Below are 20,326 nucleotides of genomic sequence, written 5' to 3'. Positions count from 1 at the left end.
ATGGAACAGGCTGAAAATAGATCCAAGATGAACAACTAAATTTAGCCACCTAGTTGTTCAAGGAAACTAACTTTAGCTACTCAAACAGTGAGTGGATAACTCTGGGTGAGGGTGAATGTTAATTATAAAATACTATAGTTCACATGCATATTTGACAAATATTTGCACAGACATTTACACCAGCTGCTGTAAACGGATGTGCTTGCCACTTACATTAGTATTTTATAAAGAAAAAGGGGCAAGATGAAGAGGTAGATGCATTATGCAGGAAACAAAATGAGGAACTGATAGTGTCACTGGAGAATCACAAGGGCAAATCCATAGACCTATCACCTGAAATGAGGGTAGCAAGGTACAAAGTGAAGTGCCATTAGGATGGAGGGAGTAGCATTAGACCAGGGATAAAAGACCATATAAAGAATCTCTATAATCTGGGGTTAAAATTCAAAATGATGTAACCAATTGCTACCCAGTTAAATCATACTCACTGGGCCAAATCCAGCTATTCAGTGGCAGATATTCCAATAGTGCCGCTGAATATTTAGGTAGACCATCACAGCACCATCTAGTGTTTGCAGGGTGGTCCAGAAGTGGAGTCAGGGTGGACCCAAAAGTTATCCGAGTACCACAGATATTCAATGTCAGTGCCTGGATTGCTAATAGGTCATGTTGTATCACATATAATGCTATCTGGGTACAGCATTGAATATTGGCTTTACCTAGATAATTTCCAGATACCACCAAACACCTAGATATTAAGTGACAGTACCTAGATAGCGTCTGACACTGAATAGCTAGGCCTCATTCAGTCTACAGTGATAAGTGCTGTCAGAAACACTGCATCGCAAGCTATCTTCCAGCAAATGTTATGGTATGTCACATCTGTTCTTACATTCTGCCTATACCTATTCAGTTCAAAGATAGATTCCATAACATGAGAATCAGGCCAGAATCAGGCCAGTTTGTCCGAGAATTACAGATAAAAGATTTCAATTTTTAGCAGATCCAGTTAATTAAACAATAGTAAAACTACACAAATTTCCTCCTAAAGGTCTTTTGTGTCTGACAAACCTTGACAGTACAGAAGAACATAAGTACTGCCATACTGGGACAGAACCGAAGGTCCATCAAGCCCAGCATCCTGTTTCCAACAGTGACCAATTCAGGTCACAAGTACCTGGCAAGATCCCAAAACAGTACAATATATTTTATGCTTCTTACTCTAGAAATAAGAAGTGGGTTTTCCCCAAGTGCAATTTAATAATGGTCTATGGACTTTTCCTTTAGGAAGCCATCCAAACCTTTTTAAACCCCGCTAGGCTAACTGCTTTTACTACATTCTCTGGCAACGAATTCCAGAGTTTAACTACACATTGAGTGAAGAAATATTTTCTCTTGATTCATTTTAAATTTACTACTTTGTAGCTTCATTGTATGCACCCTAGTCCTAATATTTTTGGAAAGAGTAAACAAGCAATTCACGTCTACCCGTTCCACTTCACTCAGTATTTTATAGACCTCTATCATATCTTCCCTCAGCTGTCTTTTCTCCAAGCTGAAGAGACCTAGCCGCTTGAGTCTTTCCTCATAGGGAAGTCGTCCCATCCCCTTTATCATTTCCGTCACCCTTCTTTGTACCTTTTCTAATTCCACTATATCTTTTTTTAGATGCAGTGACCAGAATTGATCATAATATTCGAGGTGCGGTCGCACCATGGAGCGATACAAAGGCATTATAACGTCCTCATTTTTGTTTTCCATTCCTTTCCTAATAATACCTAACATTCCATTTGCTTTCTTAGCCACCACCGCCACACACTGAGCAGAGGGTTTCAACATATCATCAACGACGACGCCTAGATCCCTTTCCTGGTTGGTGACTCCTAATGTGGAACCTTGCATTACTTAATTCTAATTCGGGTTCCTCTTTCCCACATGCATCACTTTGCACTTCTTCACATTAAATGTCATCTGCCATTTAGATGCCCTGTCTTCCAGTCTCATAAGGTCCTCTTGTAATTTTTCACAATCCTCTTGCGATTCAACAACTTTGAATACACTTTGTGTTGTTAGCAAATTTAATTACCTCACTAATTACTCCCATCTCTAGATCATTTACAAATATGTTAAAAAGTAGTGGTCCCAGCACAGACATCTGGGGAACGCCCCTATCTACCCTTCTCCATTGAGAATTCTGACCATTTAACCCTACTGTCTGTTTTCTATCTTTTAACTAGTTTTTAATCCATAATAGGACACTGCCTCCTATCCCATGACTCTCCAATTTCCTCTGGAGTCTTTCATGAGGTACTTTGTCAAACGCCTTCTGAAAATCCAGATACACAATATCGACTGGCACACCTTTATCCACATGTTTGTTCACCCCTTCAAAGAAATGTAAGAGATTGGTGAGGCAAGATTTCCCTTCACTAAATCCATGTTGGCTTTGTCTCATTGGCAGGTGATGTTTAGGACTAGATTCTATATATGGTGCCAGAAAAATCAGCACTTAGTCCTTTCCTATAAACCACACTTAATGTTAGGCATGGTTTATATAATATACATAGCACCCAGACCTGCTACTAAATTTAAGCATGACTATTTACACCAACTAAAACCTGGTATACATGCCAGCGCCTAACTTAGGCACAGATTGGGCGTATTCTATAACAGTGCAGGTAGTTTCTAGGAATGCCCACAATCTGCCCATTTCCCTCCCATGGCCATACCCCTTTTTGAGATCTGCACATTAGAATTTACACGCATCACTTTACAGAATACGCTTAGAAAGTTGCACGTATAAATTCTAATTAGTGCCAATTAGTGCCGATAATTGCTTGTTATTGGCCAATTATTGGCGCCAATTGCCTTGTTAAACAATTAAGTTGTGCATGCAATTTGGCCGCACTACCAAATTTGCGAGTGCAATTTTAATCACCATATACAGAATCTGGGTTTAATGTGAGCAAGTGCAAAGTGATGCATGTGGGAAGGAGGAACCCAAACTATAGCTATCGGGCTTATTTTCGAAAGAGAAGGACGCCCATCTTTCGACACAAATCGGGAGATGGGCATCCTTCTCCCAGGGTCGCCCAAATCGACATAATCGAAAGCCGATTTTGAGCGTCCTCAACTGCTTTCCGTCGTGAGGACGACCAAAGTTCCCGGGGGCGTGTTGAAAACGTAGCGAAGGTGGGACTGGGGCGTACCTAACACATGGGTGTCCTCGACCCATAATGGAAAAAAGAAGGGCGTCCCTAACGAGCACGGGCAACTATACTTGGTTCATTTTTTGTTACGACCAAGCCTCAAAAAGGTGCCCGAACTGACCAGATGACCACCAGAGGAAATCAGGAATGACCTTCCCCTACTCCCACAGTGGTCGCCAACCCCCTCCCACCCTAAAAAAAAACATTTTAAATATTTTGTGCCAGCCTCTATGCCAGCCTCAAATGTCATACCCAGCTCCATCACAGCAGTATGCAGATCCCTGGAGCAGTTTTAGTGGGTGCAGTGCACTTCAGGCAGGTGGACCCAGGCCCATGCCCCCCTACCTGTTACACTTGTGGTGGTAAATGTGAGCCCTTCAAAACCCACCAGAAACCCACTGTACCCACATCTAGGTGCCCCCTTCACCCCTTAGGGCTATGGTAGTGGTGTACAGTTGTGGGGAGTGGGTTTGGGGGGGCTGGGGGGGGCTTAGCACACAAAGTAAGAGAGCTATGCACCTGGGAGCAATTTCTGAAGTCCACTGCAGTGCCCCTTAGGGTGCCCAGTTGGTGTCTTGGCATGTGAGGGGGAACAGTGCACTACGAATTCTGGCTCCTCCCACGACCAAATGGCTTGGATTTGGTCGTTTCTTAGATGGGCGTCCTCGGTTTCCATTATCGCCGAAAATCGGGGACAACCATCTCTAAGGTCGACCTAAATTTCACGATTTGGGCGTCCCTGACCGTATTATTGAAACGAATGATGGATGCCCATCTTGTTTGAATAATACAGGTTTCCCTGCCCCTTCGCCGGAGCATCCTGCGAGGACGTTCCCAGGAAAACTTGGGCGTCCCTTTCGATTATGCCCCTCCACGTGATCCAAGGTTCCATATTAGGAGTCACCACTCAGGAAAAGGGTCTAGGTGTCATCATTGATGATATATTGTAACTCTCTGCTCAGTGTGCAGCAGCAGTTAAAAAACCAAATAGAATGTTAGATATTATTAGAAAAGGAATGGAAAACAAAAATGAAAATGTTGTAATGCTTTTGTATTGTTCCATAGTGCAACCACATCTCAAATACTGAGTGCAATTCTGATCACTGCATCTCAAAAAAGATATAACAGAATTAGAAAAGATACAGAGAAGAATGAAGGTCAGGTTAGAGAAGAGATACTAAGGGGAGATATGATAGAGGTCTATAAAATACTGAGTGGAGTGGAACAGGTAGATTTGAATCTCATGTTTACTCTTTCCAAAAATACTAAGACCAGGGAGCACACAATGAAGATACTAAGGAGTGATGGAGAGATGCCAGACAATGGGAGTGAAGGAAGAGAGAGGGAGAAATACTTGAACATGGGGGACAAGGCAGAAGGGAAAAGAGAAGAGAATAGGAGATGTCAGGCTATGAGTGTGGGGAGGGAAAGAAGAGGGAGCAGATGCTGGGCTAGAGGAGAAGGGTGACGCTGGGAATGGTGGAACGATGTGAGAGGGGCCAGGAGGGGTGGAGGAAGTCTTCAGCTGACAGAACTTGGGGATCCTCATTAACTAAAGTATTTACAGTTTGAGTGGGGTTAGGGCAGGGCAGTGACATTTTTATGCTCACCCAAAATTGGCTACAACACTGCTCGCTGCATCACTAATTTAGAATAATAAGATCTCTTATTTGAGTTTATTCATTTTTTATAGAATTTCTATAAGCCTTTATACTGATAAGGGGAATGAAGGAAAAATCATACCTTTTCTCTTTGAATAGCTTTCATTTTCAGGATTTTAGCTTCTTCCTCCTCCTTTACTTTTCTTCGGTAGTCATCTCTGTTAAACTACATATCAAAAAAATCAGAACAATATAACCTTCCAATTCTGATAATTGAGAGCAATATAAACTTATACTAAAGAAAAACACCTTAAGTTGAAGCTATTGGTCATATAGGGAGAAAGACCACAAAGGACACCACAAATGAAGGACTTTTTCTCATGTGGGTCAGTTTATCTTTCATTGATCTAAAAAAAACTCCCATGATGAACAACTTATTTTAACTTATAATTTTCCAAAAACTTCTTTAAAGATTTTTTTTCGTTTTGCTTTTTATATCTTCTTTTAATATTGCGCCCACAAGTAAAATGTTTAAAGCAAGTGAAAGATAAGTGCTTTTGATTTAAACATTTTACTTGTGGGCGCAATATTAAAAGAAAATATAAAAAGAAAAAAGAAAAAATCTTTGAAGAAGTTTTTGGAAAATTATAAGTTAAAATAAGTTATTTGTCATGGGTGTTTTTGAGACCAATGACAGATAAGCTGACCCACATGAGAAGAAGTCTTTCATTTGTGGTGTCCTCTGTGGTCTTTTTCTCCCTATATGACAACAGCTTTCAACTTAATACTTGGGTGCTTTTCTCTAGTACACGCTGATTATTTTGGCTGCACTGTTTTATTTGTGATGTGAGTGCATTTTAACAGTATAAACTTCCAATTCTGATAACTGGTTTTATGAAAAGCAGAATTTCTGCCATGGTTATATGATGAATACCCATTGAAACATGCATGCACACATATACAAAATATTGAGATAGTCTGGACCTTTTGGGAGTCATTTTATAGCCATTTTTACACATTTGTGGCCAAATGCACATGTAAATGGTCTCTTCTTAAAAAACAACCAGCATAGAAGTGCATGTGATGACATGATGGCATGTACTTTGCTGGTAAGCATGTACAAGGGTGGGGTTTGGGTGGAATATGGGTAGAGTTTGTAAGTATGTGCAAAGATTATAAAGGGGCCTGTTTACTAATCTGTGGAGAGCACTAATGCATGCTTACTGCAGCAAAAAAGTGCTTATTATGGGGTTTGCTGAGGTGTTCCACCGTAATTTTGGGATGTACGTGCACTTCCCATGTGTTCAAAAATAAACTTTATTTTTCAGCGCTGGGGACAGGTTGGGGCGGAGAGTAGGCTAATTGGTTAACGCAGCTACATTGCTGTGTGCTAACCAGTTAGTGTGTGGTTAGCGCATGAGCCCTTACAGGCTACAAAATAGGCACAGTTAAAGGTTCACACGCTAATGGCCACAAGCTAATGGGAAATAGCGTGTGGTCATTTATGTTGTGAATACAAAAATTGGCCATTTTACCCACACAGTAAAAATGGCCTTAGCGCAAAGGAATGACCCATGTAATCATGTGCTAAGGCCACTTTTTACCGCCTCTTAGTAAAAGGGCCCCAAAAGGCTATAATCTATGTGCTTTCTTGAATAATCTGGGTGCAGAAATTTACACCTGTTCAAGAGCAGATGTAAATGTCCACTCCTGCAACACCCACAATTGGGAAGTAAAGCCAGTGCTGGGCAGACTTCTACGGCCTGTGCCCTGACCATGGCTGGATGGACTGAGCTTCAGTAGCTGGAGAACAAGGCCAGTGTTGGGCATACTTCTACGGTCTATGCCCTGAAAATAACAAGGACAAATCATGATCAAGTATACACAGGGGCGGCCCAACCATTAGGCCACCTGAGAAGGGGGCCTCAGGCATCTCCCCTTCCTTCCTCCACCCATTCCCCAAGTTTACCTTCTTTCTACATTTTTAAAAAGGCGGCGGCGGCAGAAATTCCCTTCTGCCGGCACATCCTCTTGGATGGAACTTCCTGTTTCCTCAGTAGCGGCCGCAGTAGAGAAGAGGTCAGTGCCGGTGGCAGGGCAGCGTATGGGAATCACTGCCGCCACCAGTTTTTAGAAAATGAAGAAAGAAGGTAAATTCGGGGAAGAAGGTGGAGGAAGGAAGGAAGGGGAGAAATGCCAGAACTTGGCCTGGGGGGGGGGGGGGGGCGACATCTCAGCCCTGCCTCAGGCAGCATCTTATATTGGGCCGCCCCTGAGTACATATATAAGGTTCACTGCGATGCGTTATCTTGTTGGGCAGACTGGATGGGCCATTCAGGTCTTTATCTACTGCCATCTCCTATGTTACTATGATCTCTGCCATTTATCATGGTATTTTATAGATACATATAGATGTCTTTATAAATAGGCACCTATTTCCCCTCTTAAATCAGGCACCCTGTTATAAAATTTCCCTCCATGTGTGCAAATTCTACTGAGAAAAAGTTTTTGTTCTATTGCAGTGCTGAAAATAACACAACACACTTAGCTCTAGACCAGAGTTTCCCAAGTCCGATCCTGGAGAACCCCTTGCCAGTCAGGTTTTCAGGATGAAAGGATATTTGCATACAGTGGAGGCAGTGCATGCAAATCAAGTTCAGGCATATTCATTGTGAATATCCTGAAAACCTGACTGGCAAGGGGTACTCCAGGACTGGACTTGGGAAACAAACACTGCTCTATACTATCCAGTCATTCAAGTTTTGCCTGGGCTAATCTTGGTTTTACTGTAGTTTTAGAAAAACAAATAGGGGAGAAATTCCATATATGGTGCTGAACGTTAGGCACTACTTCCGTCCTGAATCTGTGGTGCAGAAGAAGTGTTCTCATGGATAAGAGGTGCCGAAACGGGGCAGAAACGGCAGATCTGTACAAAACACACGTCTATTTATAGAATAACACCTAAGGGTTCCATGCAGATCTGCAAAGGGAGCATGGGTGGGTCAGGACGGTCCCTTAAAACGTGCTCAATGCTATAGAATTCAGGGGATCCACACCCAACTTGCGGGCCGGGATTTACACCTGGTTTCAGTTGATGTAATTCCTCACGCCCAAAGTTGAGTGTGGATCCTGGCACTACACGCTATTCAATACAGGGCACCAATCCCAGAACGCCCATTATAGAATACCATTCAGTGCCAGTTTTTTTTGGTGCCACATTTTGAGTGCCATTTATAGAATTTTTCCCATAATGACCAGATTACAAGAGGAACCGTATAAGTGGTATTTGTTTGCTGTATACTCTATTTATTGTCTGCAGGTCACCTAGAGCCTTGTGTTCAAGAATAGGCAACTTGATAAAGTTAAACAAATACATTTAAAATACTTTTCTTTTGTTTCAACATGACATTTGACAGCAGTGCAAGCAGAAATACAATATAATGATGAGGAGATGTTTTTTTGTATTGCTGTCTGAGAGGTACAGATAGCTTATAGTTTATTCAGATCCACTGAATGATTCTTGTTGCACAGTATTCTGGTTTCTTTTGTTCTCAGTTACTGACAGGTCTTTTAATTCAAGAAATTTTACCTAGGTTCCCTTTTCAGCTTTTCTTTGCAAGGTCCATGTTAGGTGAAACTAGGTAATTTACTTTCTGATGAGAAATGTTTCAAAGCAGATGCTTTCTATTCTGGCCCATGCTAGGGTTGTCAGCTCTGAAAGGCTGATCCATTTCTGGGTTTGTCCCATTACAACTGTGGATTCATCGTTCTACTTTCTCAACCCCCCCCCCCTGCAAAATCACACTAGAGCAAAATCAAAGCTAGATCTATGCCTTAGGGGTGACCTGGGTTAGGAGGCACCTATATACTTCCAATATGCAATCCAGCAGAGGCCTATCAATAGCCATCAACAGAACTCCAAATTATTTCAGCACTCATGGAATATGTGGAAGTGCACAATGGGGTGGAAAATGCACTCTTATTGTAAGGCTAGCAGAGGCAGGCATAACATTTGCAATCAAATATCTTAAAAATAAATTATTGTATTGCCATTTCAAGAACATCTTGTGATACAACAGTGTAAACTATATATATATATATCAAACATATAAACGGCGAGTGACCATACTCACTCGCAAATGCGCAGTAGAGACTTCCCTCTCTGCCCCGCCCCCGCTTCAATACGTGATGATGGGGGCGGGACAGAGAGGGAAGTCTCTACTAGCATGCTGCAGACGTCGGAACCGCTCCCCCTCCCCCGGAGTCGCCGCCGCCCCTCCATCTGGCCCGAGCACTGTGAACTTACATCAGCACGCAGCAGCAGGCACATCAGCAAAGCTGCCGTCGGGCTTCCTTCTCTGCCTTTGTCCCGCCCTCGCCGACGTTACGTCACAAGAGGGCGGGATACAGGCAGAGAAGGAAGCCCGCCCCGACGGCAGCTTTGCTGATGTGCCTGCTGCTGCATGCTGATGTAAGTTTACAGTGCTGCTCGGGCCGGGTGGAGGGGCGGCGGCAGCGACTCCGGGGGGGGGGGGGCTCGGAACCCCCCCATTCCAAAAGTAGCCCGTTTTCACGGGCTCAACGGCTAGTGTATGTATATATATATATATATATATATTACATACATATGTATATATATATATATATATAATACATATTATTTAGCTCAATCGAGACATGCTTATCAGTCCACTATATTAGAGGCATATTCCAAATCCAAAAAGGAGAGGCAGAACTAATATTCATGGATATACTTCCTGCAGACTTACAGTCTTATTTTCGAAAGAGAAGAGCAACATAAATTGCAAGATGGACGTCCTTCTCCCAGGGTCGCCCAAATCGGCATAATCGAAAGCCTTTACTTGGTCCATTTTTTCTTGCGACCAAGCCTCAAAAAGGTGTCCGAACTGGCCAGATGACCACCGAAGGGAATCGGGGATGACCTCCCCTTACTCCCCCAGTGGTCACTAACCCCCTCCCACCCTCAAAAAAAAACTTTTAATATATTCTTTGCCAGCCTCTATGCCAGTCTCAAAGGTCATACCCAGCTCCCTGACAGCAGTATGTAGGTCCCTGGAGCAGTTTTAGTGAATGCAGTGCACTTCAGGCAGGCGGACCCAGGCCCATCCCCCCCTTCCTGTGGTGGTAAATGTGAGCGCTTCAAAATCCACCAGAAAGCCACTGTACCCACATGTAGGTGCCCCCCTTCACCCCTTAGGGCAATGGTAGTGTTGTACAGTTGTAGGGAGGGGTTGGGGGGCTCAGCACACAAGGTGAGGGAGCTATGTACCTGGTAGCAATTTCTGAAGTCCACTGCAGTGTCCCCTAGGGTGCCTGGTTGGTGTCCTGGCATGTCAGGGGGACCAGTGCACTACGAATGCTGGCTCCTCCCACGACCAAATGGCTTGGATCTGGTCGTTTCTGAGATGGGCATCCTCGGTTTCCATTATCATTGAAAACTGGGGACAACCATCTCTAAGGTCGACCTAAATGCTGAGATTTGGGTGTTCCCAACCGTATTAGCGAAACGAAAGATGGACGCCCATCTTGTTTCGATATTACGGGTTTCCGCACCCCTTCGCAAGGATGCCCTCAGGAAAACTTGGGCACCCCATTCAATTATGCCCCTCTTTTTTTTTTTATTTAATTATATTGTTTATTGTTTTTCAATTTCGCTAATACACAAAATTGATAAGAAAAATCAGTAAGTGAGGTTACAATGTCAAACAAAATCTATTACCAAATTATTTCCTCAGAAACCAATATAAGTCCACATTTAGGAGTTCAAAATATAGGTAACAGTTGAAGAACTTAAGGAAACAAAAATAAAACAAAATAGTAGATAGGCGTGATTTGGACTTTCTTTATATCATCAAACATTGTTTATAGTTGGTAGAATTGTTCCAATTGTCCTTCTAGATGTTATAAATGCTTCCAGTTGAGAGGGATCAAAAAAGACAAATTTTTCAGACCGGTAGGTAACCAAACATTTGCAAGGAAATTTTAAAAAGAAAGTTGCTCCTATTTGTAACGTTTCCTGCTTCTTCTGAAGAAATTTCTTCCTCCGTGCTTGTGTTTCTCTCGACACATCAGGGTAGACATTAATCTTATATCCCTTAAAGATCTTTTCACGATTTTTATAAAATAGTTTAAAAATCCAAAATTTATCTGAGGAAAAAGTAACAGTCGCTACCAAAGTAGCAGCTGCTGCTTGGTCTGTTATAGAAGATTCCAACAAATCCGTCACATTAAGGGGTTGATTATCCGAAACCTGTTGATTCCTGAAAGGAAGATAATATGCTTGTGCAAACAAAGGAATATTTTCTTCTTTTATTTGAAAAATTTCCTGAAAATATAATTTCAGCATCTCTCTAGGAGATATCTCTTTCAGATAGGGAAAATTCACAAAACGTAAATTATTACTTCTGGTGGAGTTCTCCAAAATCTCTATCTTCCTTCTAGAATTTGTTAAATCCTTTAAGATAGTCTGTTGTACATCTTGTAATTGTTTCATATCCTTCTCTTGTTTTTCCACTTGAATATTTACTTGTTTTACTTGTTCTTCTACCCTTTCAACTTCTTGTTTTACCTTTTGTACTTGGGGAATTAATGCCTTGCCTAAATCTACTATTAAAGTCCAAAGGCAGTCTAACGTGACTTCAGGAGGTTTAATCTGTAATTGAGCAAATGAAAAAGCTCCTACCTCCGTCTTTTGTTGTAGCGGAAAGATTCCTGCCATACTGGAAACACTTTGATCCTCCATAGTTGACTCAGCCGTCGTGATAAGCTCTGCTCTTTGATCTTTACTTGCCTCACTTCTGCCTAACTCCACATCCACTTCCTGGATTGGAGTTGAAGACATTACCGATTGAGCACCTAGCTCCCGAGGCACAGGAGGAGGAGGTGGTGTTCGAGCATCGGGGCTAAGAGAAATTTCCAGCTCTAAAGACTCACTCGCACCTTCAACTTGCACTGGAGTCGACAGCAAGCCGCTCGCCGATGTATTTGTGTCCAAAACCCGCTGGAAAAACGCATCGATCGGTCCTCTTTGAGTCGGGGTTCCAAGCTGCTGGGAGGCTGCGGCAGCGGCTTTCCCCCTTCTCTTGGGCATTCTAGGAGTAATAAGGTAGGTTCGCCAGGAGCTCTAAAAATCACGTCCTATCTACTCGGCAGCCATTTTGAACTCCCAATTATGCCCCTCTTAGAAGAATTAAACCTAGTAAGCTGTGCAGACTTGTAAAAGACATATTTAACACTAGTAAAAGAGGCCCGTTTCTGAGCAAATGAAACGGCCGCTAGCAAGGTTTTCGTCGCCAACACCCCCCCTCCCTGCCCAACCCCTTCGTTGTTCTGCCATTGCTCCGCCCTCAACGTCATGACGTTTGACGCGAGGGCGGGGCCCGGAGCGATTTCGCAACCCCCCCCCCCCGCCTCCCTCCCTGTGAACCCCTTCGTTGTTCTGCCATCAAGGCTTTTGTCGGCAACACCCCCCCTCCCTGCCTCCCTGCCAACCCCTTCGTTGTTCTGGCATTGCTCCGCCCTCAACATCAAGACGTTTGACGCAAGGGCGGGGCCCGGAGCGATTTCTCACCCCCGCCTCCCTCCCTGCCAACCCCTTCGTTGTTCTGCCATTGCTCCGTCCTCGGGGGCGGGGCCCGGAGCGATTTTGGTGGCTTCACCACCACGAACCTTCAAACCTTTTTGAAGGAAGTCAGGGCTTGGCTTCACTGATGTCACTGTCTTCAGAACGTTGAGGGTGAGTTTTATATATATAGATTATTCACAACATAGTTATATGGAAAACTGAACCACTACAGAGCCCCTATCTGGAGAACCCAAGGTTGCTGAAGAAGAAACCCTTTTCTTTTCTGTGTGGCCTTGGCAACATCTAGGTAAATGCTGATTTTAAAACCATAGAACAAAGAGTCCTTATGTAAAAAAAAAAAAGCTCCCAGCAAAAATTCTCTATCCAATTCTAAAAGCACTATGAAAATCAGTGTAGCAGGAATTGTTTTTTTTCCTCTTTATTTATTTGGATTTAACTTATACCTTTTTCAGTAGTAGCTCGAGGTGAGTTACATTCACATTTCATAGGTGTTCTCTGTCCGTAGTGGGCTCGCAATCTAATTTTGTACTTCAAGCAAGAAGCAATGGAGGGTTAAGGGACTTGCCAAAGATCACAAGGAGGAGCAGCAGCAGTGGATTTGAACTGGGCTTCCTCTGTAATCCTGTACTTCCCTGTAATAGGCTCTTTCAGAGCACGTGTCCAGTTCCCTGTGTCTTATTATTGGCTTGCCTTGTTCTCTAAGCTTCTCTCTCTCTCTCCATCAGGTCTAGAGAGTTAGTCTTCAGCATATCTCCTCAGTAAACTGAAACTGCAGATTTAGATTCTGCTCACACCTTTTTCAGTAGTAGCTCAAGGTGAGTTATGTTCAGGTACACTGGATATTTCTCTGTCCCAGGAGGGCTCACAATCTAAGTTTGTACCTGAGGCAATGGAGGGTTAAGTGACTTGCCCAAGATCACAAGGAGCAGCAATGGGATTTGAACTGGCCACCTCTGGATTTCAAGACCAGTGCTCTAACCACTAGGCCACTCCTCCACTCCATGTTGTATTCTGTTGTATGATGTTTTCATGCTACTGTGACTCTATCAAGATTTCAGCAATGTAAAAGTATACATTTCTCCTAGCTTCCCTTTTGCATGGAGAAAGAGCTGCTTGAAAGCAGACTCTCAGTTTGCAAGTCAAGAACTCTTGTCCAGCACATCTGAACTGTAAGTTATTTTTTCTTGTTTGATTACTGCATTAAAGAGTTCTGAGTCTTCTCATAGTGATGTTCTATACTCTGGCTTAAACCGCATGCCAATCACCCAGTGAGAGGGCAGAACAATACCCTATTGAGGAATAGATACTGGTTAAAACAAAGGGAATATTTATATGTTTTTATTAATCTGATTAACCACCTTTAGATAACCACACCCAGGTGGTGTACAAAAAGTAAAGGCAAAAGAAGGACTAAATCATCAGTTTTCTACATGGAAAAGTGTCAGTAATGGCGTACTCCATGGGTCAGTACTAATCTGGAAAAAGGAACAGTGTGTTGTGGCCATGGCTGTGCCCTGCGTCCCAACTCATCACTCGCTGTGCCTCTTCGAACTCTGCTGAGCTTGCAGTCATCAGGCCGTGACTCTCAGGCTTAGCCCCCAGACAGTCACCTAGCAGCACCCCCAGCAAGGCGCTATGGAAGCAGGAGAGAGTACACGTGGCAGGCCACTGGCGCTGCTTCCTCAGCCGAAGCTGGCTCCCCTGGGTTCGTGTGCACACTGTGGGCCTTATTTAAAGAGGCAAGTGACAGGACACCCAATGATAACGTCATGAGCTGGGGCCTTTATGCAGGATCGTGGGACTCTACTGCACTGCCTTTGCAATAGGTCTCCTAGCTGTTGCCTGGTTTCAGTTGCTATGCTTGGTTCCTGTTCCTATTCACTGTTCCTGTTCTTGCCCTGGTCCCGCTGCCATTCCAGTCCATTCTCCAACCAGCCTGCCCTTGCGCCAGTCCGTGTCTCCAGCTAGCCTGCCTTTGTTCAAGTCTGTGTCTCCAGCCAGCCTGCCCTTGTTCCAGTCCATGTCTCCAGCCATCCTGCCCTTGCTCCAGTCCATGTTTCCAGCCAGTCTGGCCTTGTTCCTTCTCCCTTCCTCAGATTGACTTCTCGGCTTTGACCCCAGCTTGTCTTACCTGTTTCTTTGGACTGCCCCCCCTGCCTTGACCCTTGCTTGCCTGACCTCCGGTATCACTTGGACCTTCCTGGCCCTCTCCCTGGGCAGTGTTATTTGGACTTTCTTGGGCCTTTTCAGTATCATTATTAGTATCCGGTCCTGCTCACTTGCTGTTGGCCTCCATTACAGTATGGCCTACTCCTAATCATGCTCACATTCTACATAGACTGCCTACTCTCCTGGTGAATCTCTAGACTTGACCAGCCCTGTTCCTAGTCTGGGTGTGACTCACCTGCCGATAAATGGCAATAATGTGCATTATATTACTTTGGGCTCCTTTTATTAAGCTGCAATAAGAACTAGCGCACACTTACCACTGATTAAAACAGTTTATCATGTGATGCGCTTAGGCGTCTTGCAGTAAGTTCCCACTGTGCATGCGCAAGCCACCCTCTAAAATAATTTTTTATTTTTCTGGGAGAGGTCATCACTGAGAGTGGAGAGTGGGTGTTTCTGCACTAATCAGTTAGCGCATTTACATTGCCACATGCTAATTGATTAACATGGGATTAGCGTATGAGGTCTTACCACCTACAAAATAGGTGGCGGTAAGGGCTCATGTGCTAATGGCAAAATTAGCGCATGACCATTAATTTGGAAAATGGGCTATTTTCCAGCAGTGGTAAAAATGTCATTAGTGCATGGGAGAGACCCGCATAAAGATGCGCTAAGGCCACTTTCTACCACAGCTTTATAGAAGGACTCCTTAATGTACATTAATATAAGTTGTTTTTTTTACTTGTAATTTAGAAAATATAGCCAGGATATATTCCTTAAATGAAATCAGTTGAAAGTGCAAATCGAAATAAACAAAAATCATATAAATTGAACATCAACTTTCAACATTCACAAGTTTTGCATGATAATCCAAGAGATCAAACAGTGTAAAGAAATATAATGCTAAATATTACCAAATTTCACAATTCAGGAACATAAATGGGGGGGGGGGGGTTACGTTAAAATTCAGAACATACGGGTAAACACCAGTCTACAGACTTCTCACTCTGTTTTCCCAATCTGATGCAGTCGTGAGTTACCTGCTTTGACAGTTTTGTTAGTCAAAAACATTATAAGCTGAAATGGATCAAAGAATATATTAGTACTACCATGATATTTTATTTGACATTTACATGGAAATGAATTAATATAAGTTACCATGGGATATATCACAGTTTATAATATTCCTCTTACATGTTCTTTGTAATGCTTCTTTGCTATGTAAGCCGCATTGAGCCTGCTGTATGTGGGAAAGCACGGGGTACAAATGTAATAAATATATATATATATATATATATATATATATATATATATAAAATAACGAGGTGCAAACCATGCAAATGTATGCAGAGCAACTCATCAAACATATAAAAGGCAAGTGACCGTACTCACTTGCAAATGCGCAGTAGAGACTTCCCTCTCTGTCCCACCCCCGCGTCAAGACGTGATGACGGGGGGAGGGGGGCGGGACAGAGAGGGAAACTGCGCGGAAGGGGAGGGAGGGAACCGCTGACGTCGCTACCGCTCCCCCCCCCCAAGGTAGCCGCTCCCACCCCCCCCCCCCACCCCGGAGTCACCACCACCCCCCCTTCACCCGGCCCGGGCCCTCTCTTCGTTATTCAACTTACAGCAGCGCCGAAACAGCAGCAAGCAGCTCAGCTTCAGCTCCCGTCGGCCTTCCTTCCCTGCCTGTGCCCCGCCCTCGCCGACGTGACAGTCACACGAGGGCGAGGCACAGGCAGTGAAGGAAGGCCAACGAGAGCTGCAGCTTGCTGCTGTTTTGGCGCAGCTGTAAGTTGAATAACGAAGAGAGGGCCCGGGCCGGGTGAAGGGGGGGAGGGGCGAATCCGGGGTGGCGGGGGCGGTAGCGGCTACCTTGGGGGGGGGGAGGGGACATGGGAGGTCTCAGAAGGAGGGGGGGGCCTTGGAGCTGGGAGGGCTGGACTGAAGGGGGCCTTCCAGCTGGCTGGGAAGAAGGCACGGGGGGGGGGGAGAGCAGGGGGCCTTGGAACTGGGAGGGAGGGAAGGGGGCCTTGGGAGCTGGGGGGGAGGGCCTGGGGCCTTGGAACTGGGAGGGAGGGTGGGCAGGGGGCCTTGCAGCTGGGAAGGGGGGAGGACTGGAGCCTTGGAGCTGGGATGGAGGGACAGAGGGGGCCTTGCAGCTGGCAGGGAAGGAGGATGGCAGGGGGCCTTGCAGCTGCAACGGGAGGGGGGCCTTGGGGAAAAAAACATTCCAATACGCGCCCGTTTTAACGGGCTTAACGGCTAGTTATTACATAAATCGGATAAAGCAGCTTGCAATGAACACAACAAGCTATACTATTCCGGAAAGAATAATTACACTTATTTTCCTATCCAGGAGCTTTGGGCTGCTAACCCATGGCTTGATGCTCCTAGGCTGCATCTTGAAGGAGCTGGGCTTTAACAGATGCATTTTCCCCATCCATCACCACCTTCAAAGCCTCCCACATGAACACAACCCCCCTTTCGAATACCCCTCTTCACAAATCCTCCCAAACAGCATCCTAACATAAATCCCCCCCAAAAGAACCCCCACACTCCTGTAGGACCTCTGAGCCTACCTATAGAAGTCTCAGGTGTCTAGGGGTACTAAGGCAGGAGCAATCCCCAGTTGTTTCCTGCCCCTGCTGGCACAAGGGTCAAAATGGTGCCCGTGACCCCTAGTGGTAGTATTGTGAGACCAGGGGCATAGCCAGACTTTGGCGGGAGGGGGGTCCAGAGGTCCAGAGCCCGAGGTGAGGGGGCACATTTTAGCCCCCCCCCCCCCCCCCGGTGCCGCCGACCCCCGCCCCTCCATTGCCAACTCCCCCCCCCCCCCCCCCCCCGCCGACCCTCTCAACCCCCGCTCCCGCCACCAACCCACTGTCGCCTACCTTTGCTGGCGGGGAACCCCAACCCCCACCAACTGAGGTCCTCTTCTTCTCGCAAAAGGCTTTCTTTTCTGTTTCTGACGTCCTGCACGTACAACGTGCAGGATGTCAGACTCACAGAACGAAGCCTTGCAGATTTGGTGTAGGAAGTCAACTTTCTGTGTCACGATACACATTCACAATCTCATCTTCTGAAGCCCTACCATCACAACCCCCCTTCCTCCCCTAAGTTCTTCTATCACACATCCTTATCCAAAGAGCCCCCTTTCCCCAAGGACCTCCCACCCTCTGGTAGCGCTCCCCCCTCCACCAGTTTTACCTGTTGAAGTTCCTAGTGTCTAGGAGTACCTGGGCAGGGGCAATCCCCAGTCACTCCTGTGGCCTGCCCTTACTAGTGCTAGGCTCAAAATAATGCCAGTGACCTCCAGCGGTTGTCTCACACAGTGGCGTAGCTACGTGGGGCCTGGGGGGCCTGGGCCCCTGTAGATTTGACCCTGGACCCCCCTGATGATGACCCCTCAAGGCTTCGCTCTGTGAGTCTGACGTCCTGCACGTTGTACGTGCAGGACGTCAGAAATAGAAGGAAGCCTTTTGCGAGAAGAAGACGACCTCGGCTGGCAGGGGTTGGGGTCCCCCGCCAGCAAAGGCAGGCGACGGCGACGGCGGGTTGGCGTCAGGAGGGGGGGGTCGAGCGGGTCATCATCAGGGGGGTCCAGGGTCAAATCTACAGGGGCCCAGGCCCCCCAGGCCCCACGTAGCTACGCCACTGTGTGAGACTACCGCTGGAGGTCACTGGCATTATTTTGAGCCCAGCACTAGTAAAGGCAGGCCACAGGAGTGACTGGGGATTGCCCCTGCCCAGGTACTTCTAGACACTAGGAACTTCAACAGGTAAAACTGGTGGAGGGGGGAGCACTACCAGAGGTTGGGAGGTCCTTGGGGAAAGGGGGCTCTTTTGATAAGGATGTGTGATAGAAGAACTTAGGGGAGGAAGGGGGGTTGTGATGGTAGGGCTTCAGAAGGTGAGACTGTGAATGTGTATTGTGACACAGAAAGTTGACTTCCTACACCAAATGTCGAAATTAACAGCGATGCGGAGAGGCTCCATGATGACTTTCACTAAAATCTGGCAGTTATACGAACAGATGCATGATCAAGAATAACTACCACCGGGATAGGGAGGAAGGGGAGGGATGGGGGTCCAGGGAGGGGTTCATAAGATATATGTCAATTTTTTCTGGAATGTAGCGAAAGGTTATGATATCGTGTAAGTGAATTTGACTTGTTCTCTTGCTTTCAATAAAAAATTACAAAAAAAAAAAAGGTGAGACTGTGTTCAGAAGGACCCTCAGAGAGAAGGGGGAAATGCATAAGTTAGCAGCCCAATGCTCCTAGGCTGTATGAATAAAACAGCTTGCGAGATTGATCGCAATCTGACTTATTCACGTGCTGTGGGAGTACTGAAATATTACAGGTTAGTGACTCCTCTGGTAAATTACAGAAAGGTGCAGTAAAAGCTTGACATTTACCATACCATAATAACTACCCCCTAAACACCTTAGGGCTCTTCGGCTTGGAGAAAATACTAACTAAGAGAGGGACTATGATAGAAGTTTATAAAATCACAAGTGGAGTGGAATGATTAAACAGGGAATGGTTGTTTAATCATTCAAACAACACTAAAACAATAGGACACTCTATGAAACTAACAACTGGCAGATTGTAAAGAAATCAGAGAAAATATTTTTTCATGCAGCACAACATGGAATTTATTGCTGGAGGATATATGTTCAAGAGGCTAGTATAGGGGGGTTCAAAAGAAGTTTGGATGAGTTCCTGGAGGAAATGTCCATAAAAGAAATATTGGCCAGGTAAATTTAGGAAAGCTATAGCTTATTCTTAGAAATGAGCTATGACAAACGGGTTTTACTTTTTTAGATCTTCCAGGTATTTGTGACCCTGACCAGTCACTGTCAGAGACAGGATGCTGGGTTCAATATGGTTTTTCTCATGTTAGGTTTTTATGTTATAGCCTATAGGCAAACTATTTTTGATAGAACTACAGTTGAAGGCAAAGGGATAAGTTAAAATTCTATACCGGTACTGAATTTACTCTTAAGAAAAGAAAGCATATATGTTTGTTTTTGAGAAGTGAACAGTACCTGCAGAGGGGAAACTATGGGTATAGTATTTAAGTAACTGCACCATGAGAAAACCATCCCCTTCCTGCAGGTTGCCTAGCAACCATAGAGCACAGAGCTAGGAGACAAGATAAGGCAGTGGCAAAAACACGGGTGGTTGCATTAAGGCCCCCCCCCCCCCTTTTTTTTAAAGCTGCATTAAAATGTTACTGTTATCGTGCACTAATTAAGGGAAGGGAAATGGGACTTGATATACCGCCTTTCTGAGGTTTTTGCAACTACATTCAAAGCGGTTTACATATATTCAGGTACTTAATTTGTACCAGGGGCAATGGAGGGTTAAGTGACTTGCCCAGAGTCACAAGGAGCTGCAGTGGGAATTGAACTCAATTCCCCAGGATCAAAGTCCACTGCACTAACCACTAGGCTACTCCTCCTTTCAGTAACTCCAAGTATCCCATGTTCCTAGCAGCTTTCTGTACAGTTAACACAGAAACAATAAACTTACCACTGCACATAACATGGATGCACTTAACGCCTTCTACTGAAGTGGTGTTAGCTGCTCCACTTCATCTGCTATGTTAATAGTTAAAGTGTGTTAACTATGAGGAACATTCCATGGCCATTGCCCATTCTTCATTCTCCACTCCATTCGGATTTTACAGTTTACAAAGAAGTTAGCACATGCTAACTGTCGAGCTGCTATGCT

General features: G+C 45.0%; 1 protein-coding gene across 1 annotated transcript in view; it reads right to left on the bottom strand.

The window, feature by feature from the left end:
* Positions 1–20,326, bottom strand: part of EPSTI1 (epithelial stromal interaction 1) — a 76,740-nt gene that overhangs the window by 42,684 nt on the left and 13,730 nt on the right. Inside the window, exon 5 of the mRNA XM_030199431.1 lies at positions 4,953–5,036. Within this exon, the coding sequence (XP_030055291.1) occupies positions 4,953–5,036 (84 nt within the window). The remainder of the gene's footprint in view (positions 1–4,952; positions 5,037–20,326) is intronic.

This window comes from Microcaecilia unicolor, chromosome 4 (genome assembly GCF_901765095.1).
Source record: "Microcaecilia unicolor chromosome 4, aMicUni1.1, whole genome shotgun sequence".
In the NCBI taxonomy this organism is placed as follows: domain Eukaryota; kingdom Metazoa; phylum Chordata; class Amphibia; order Gymnophiona; family Siphonopidae; genus Microcaecilia; species Microcaecilia unicolor.
Note: the sequence above shows the minus strand (reverse complement) of the source record. Positions and strands in the feature narration are given on the sequence as shown.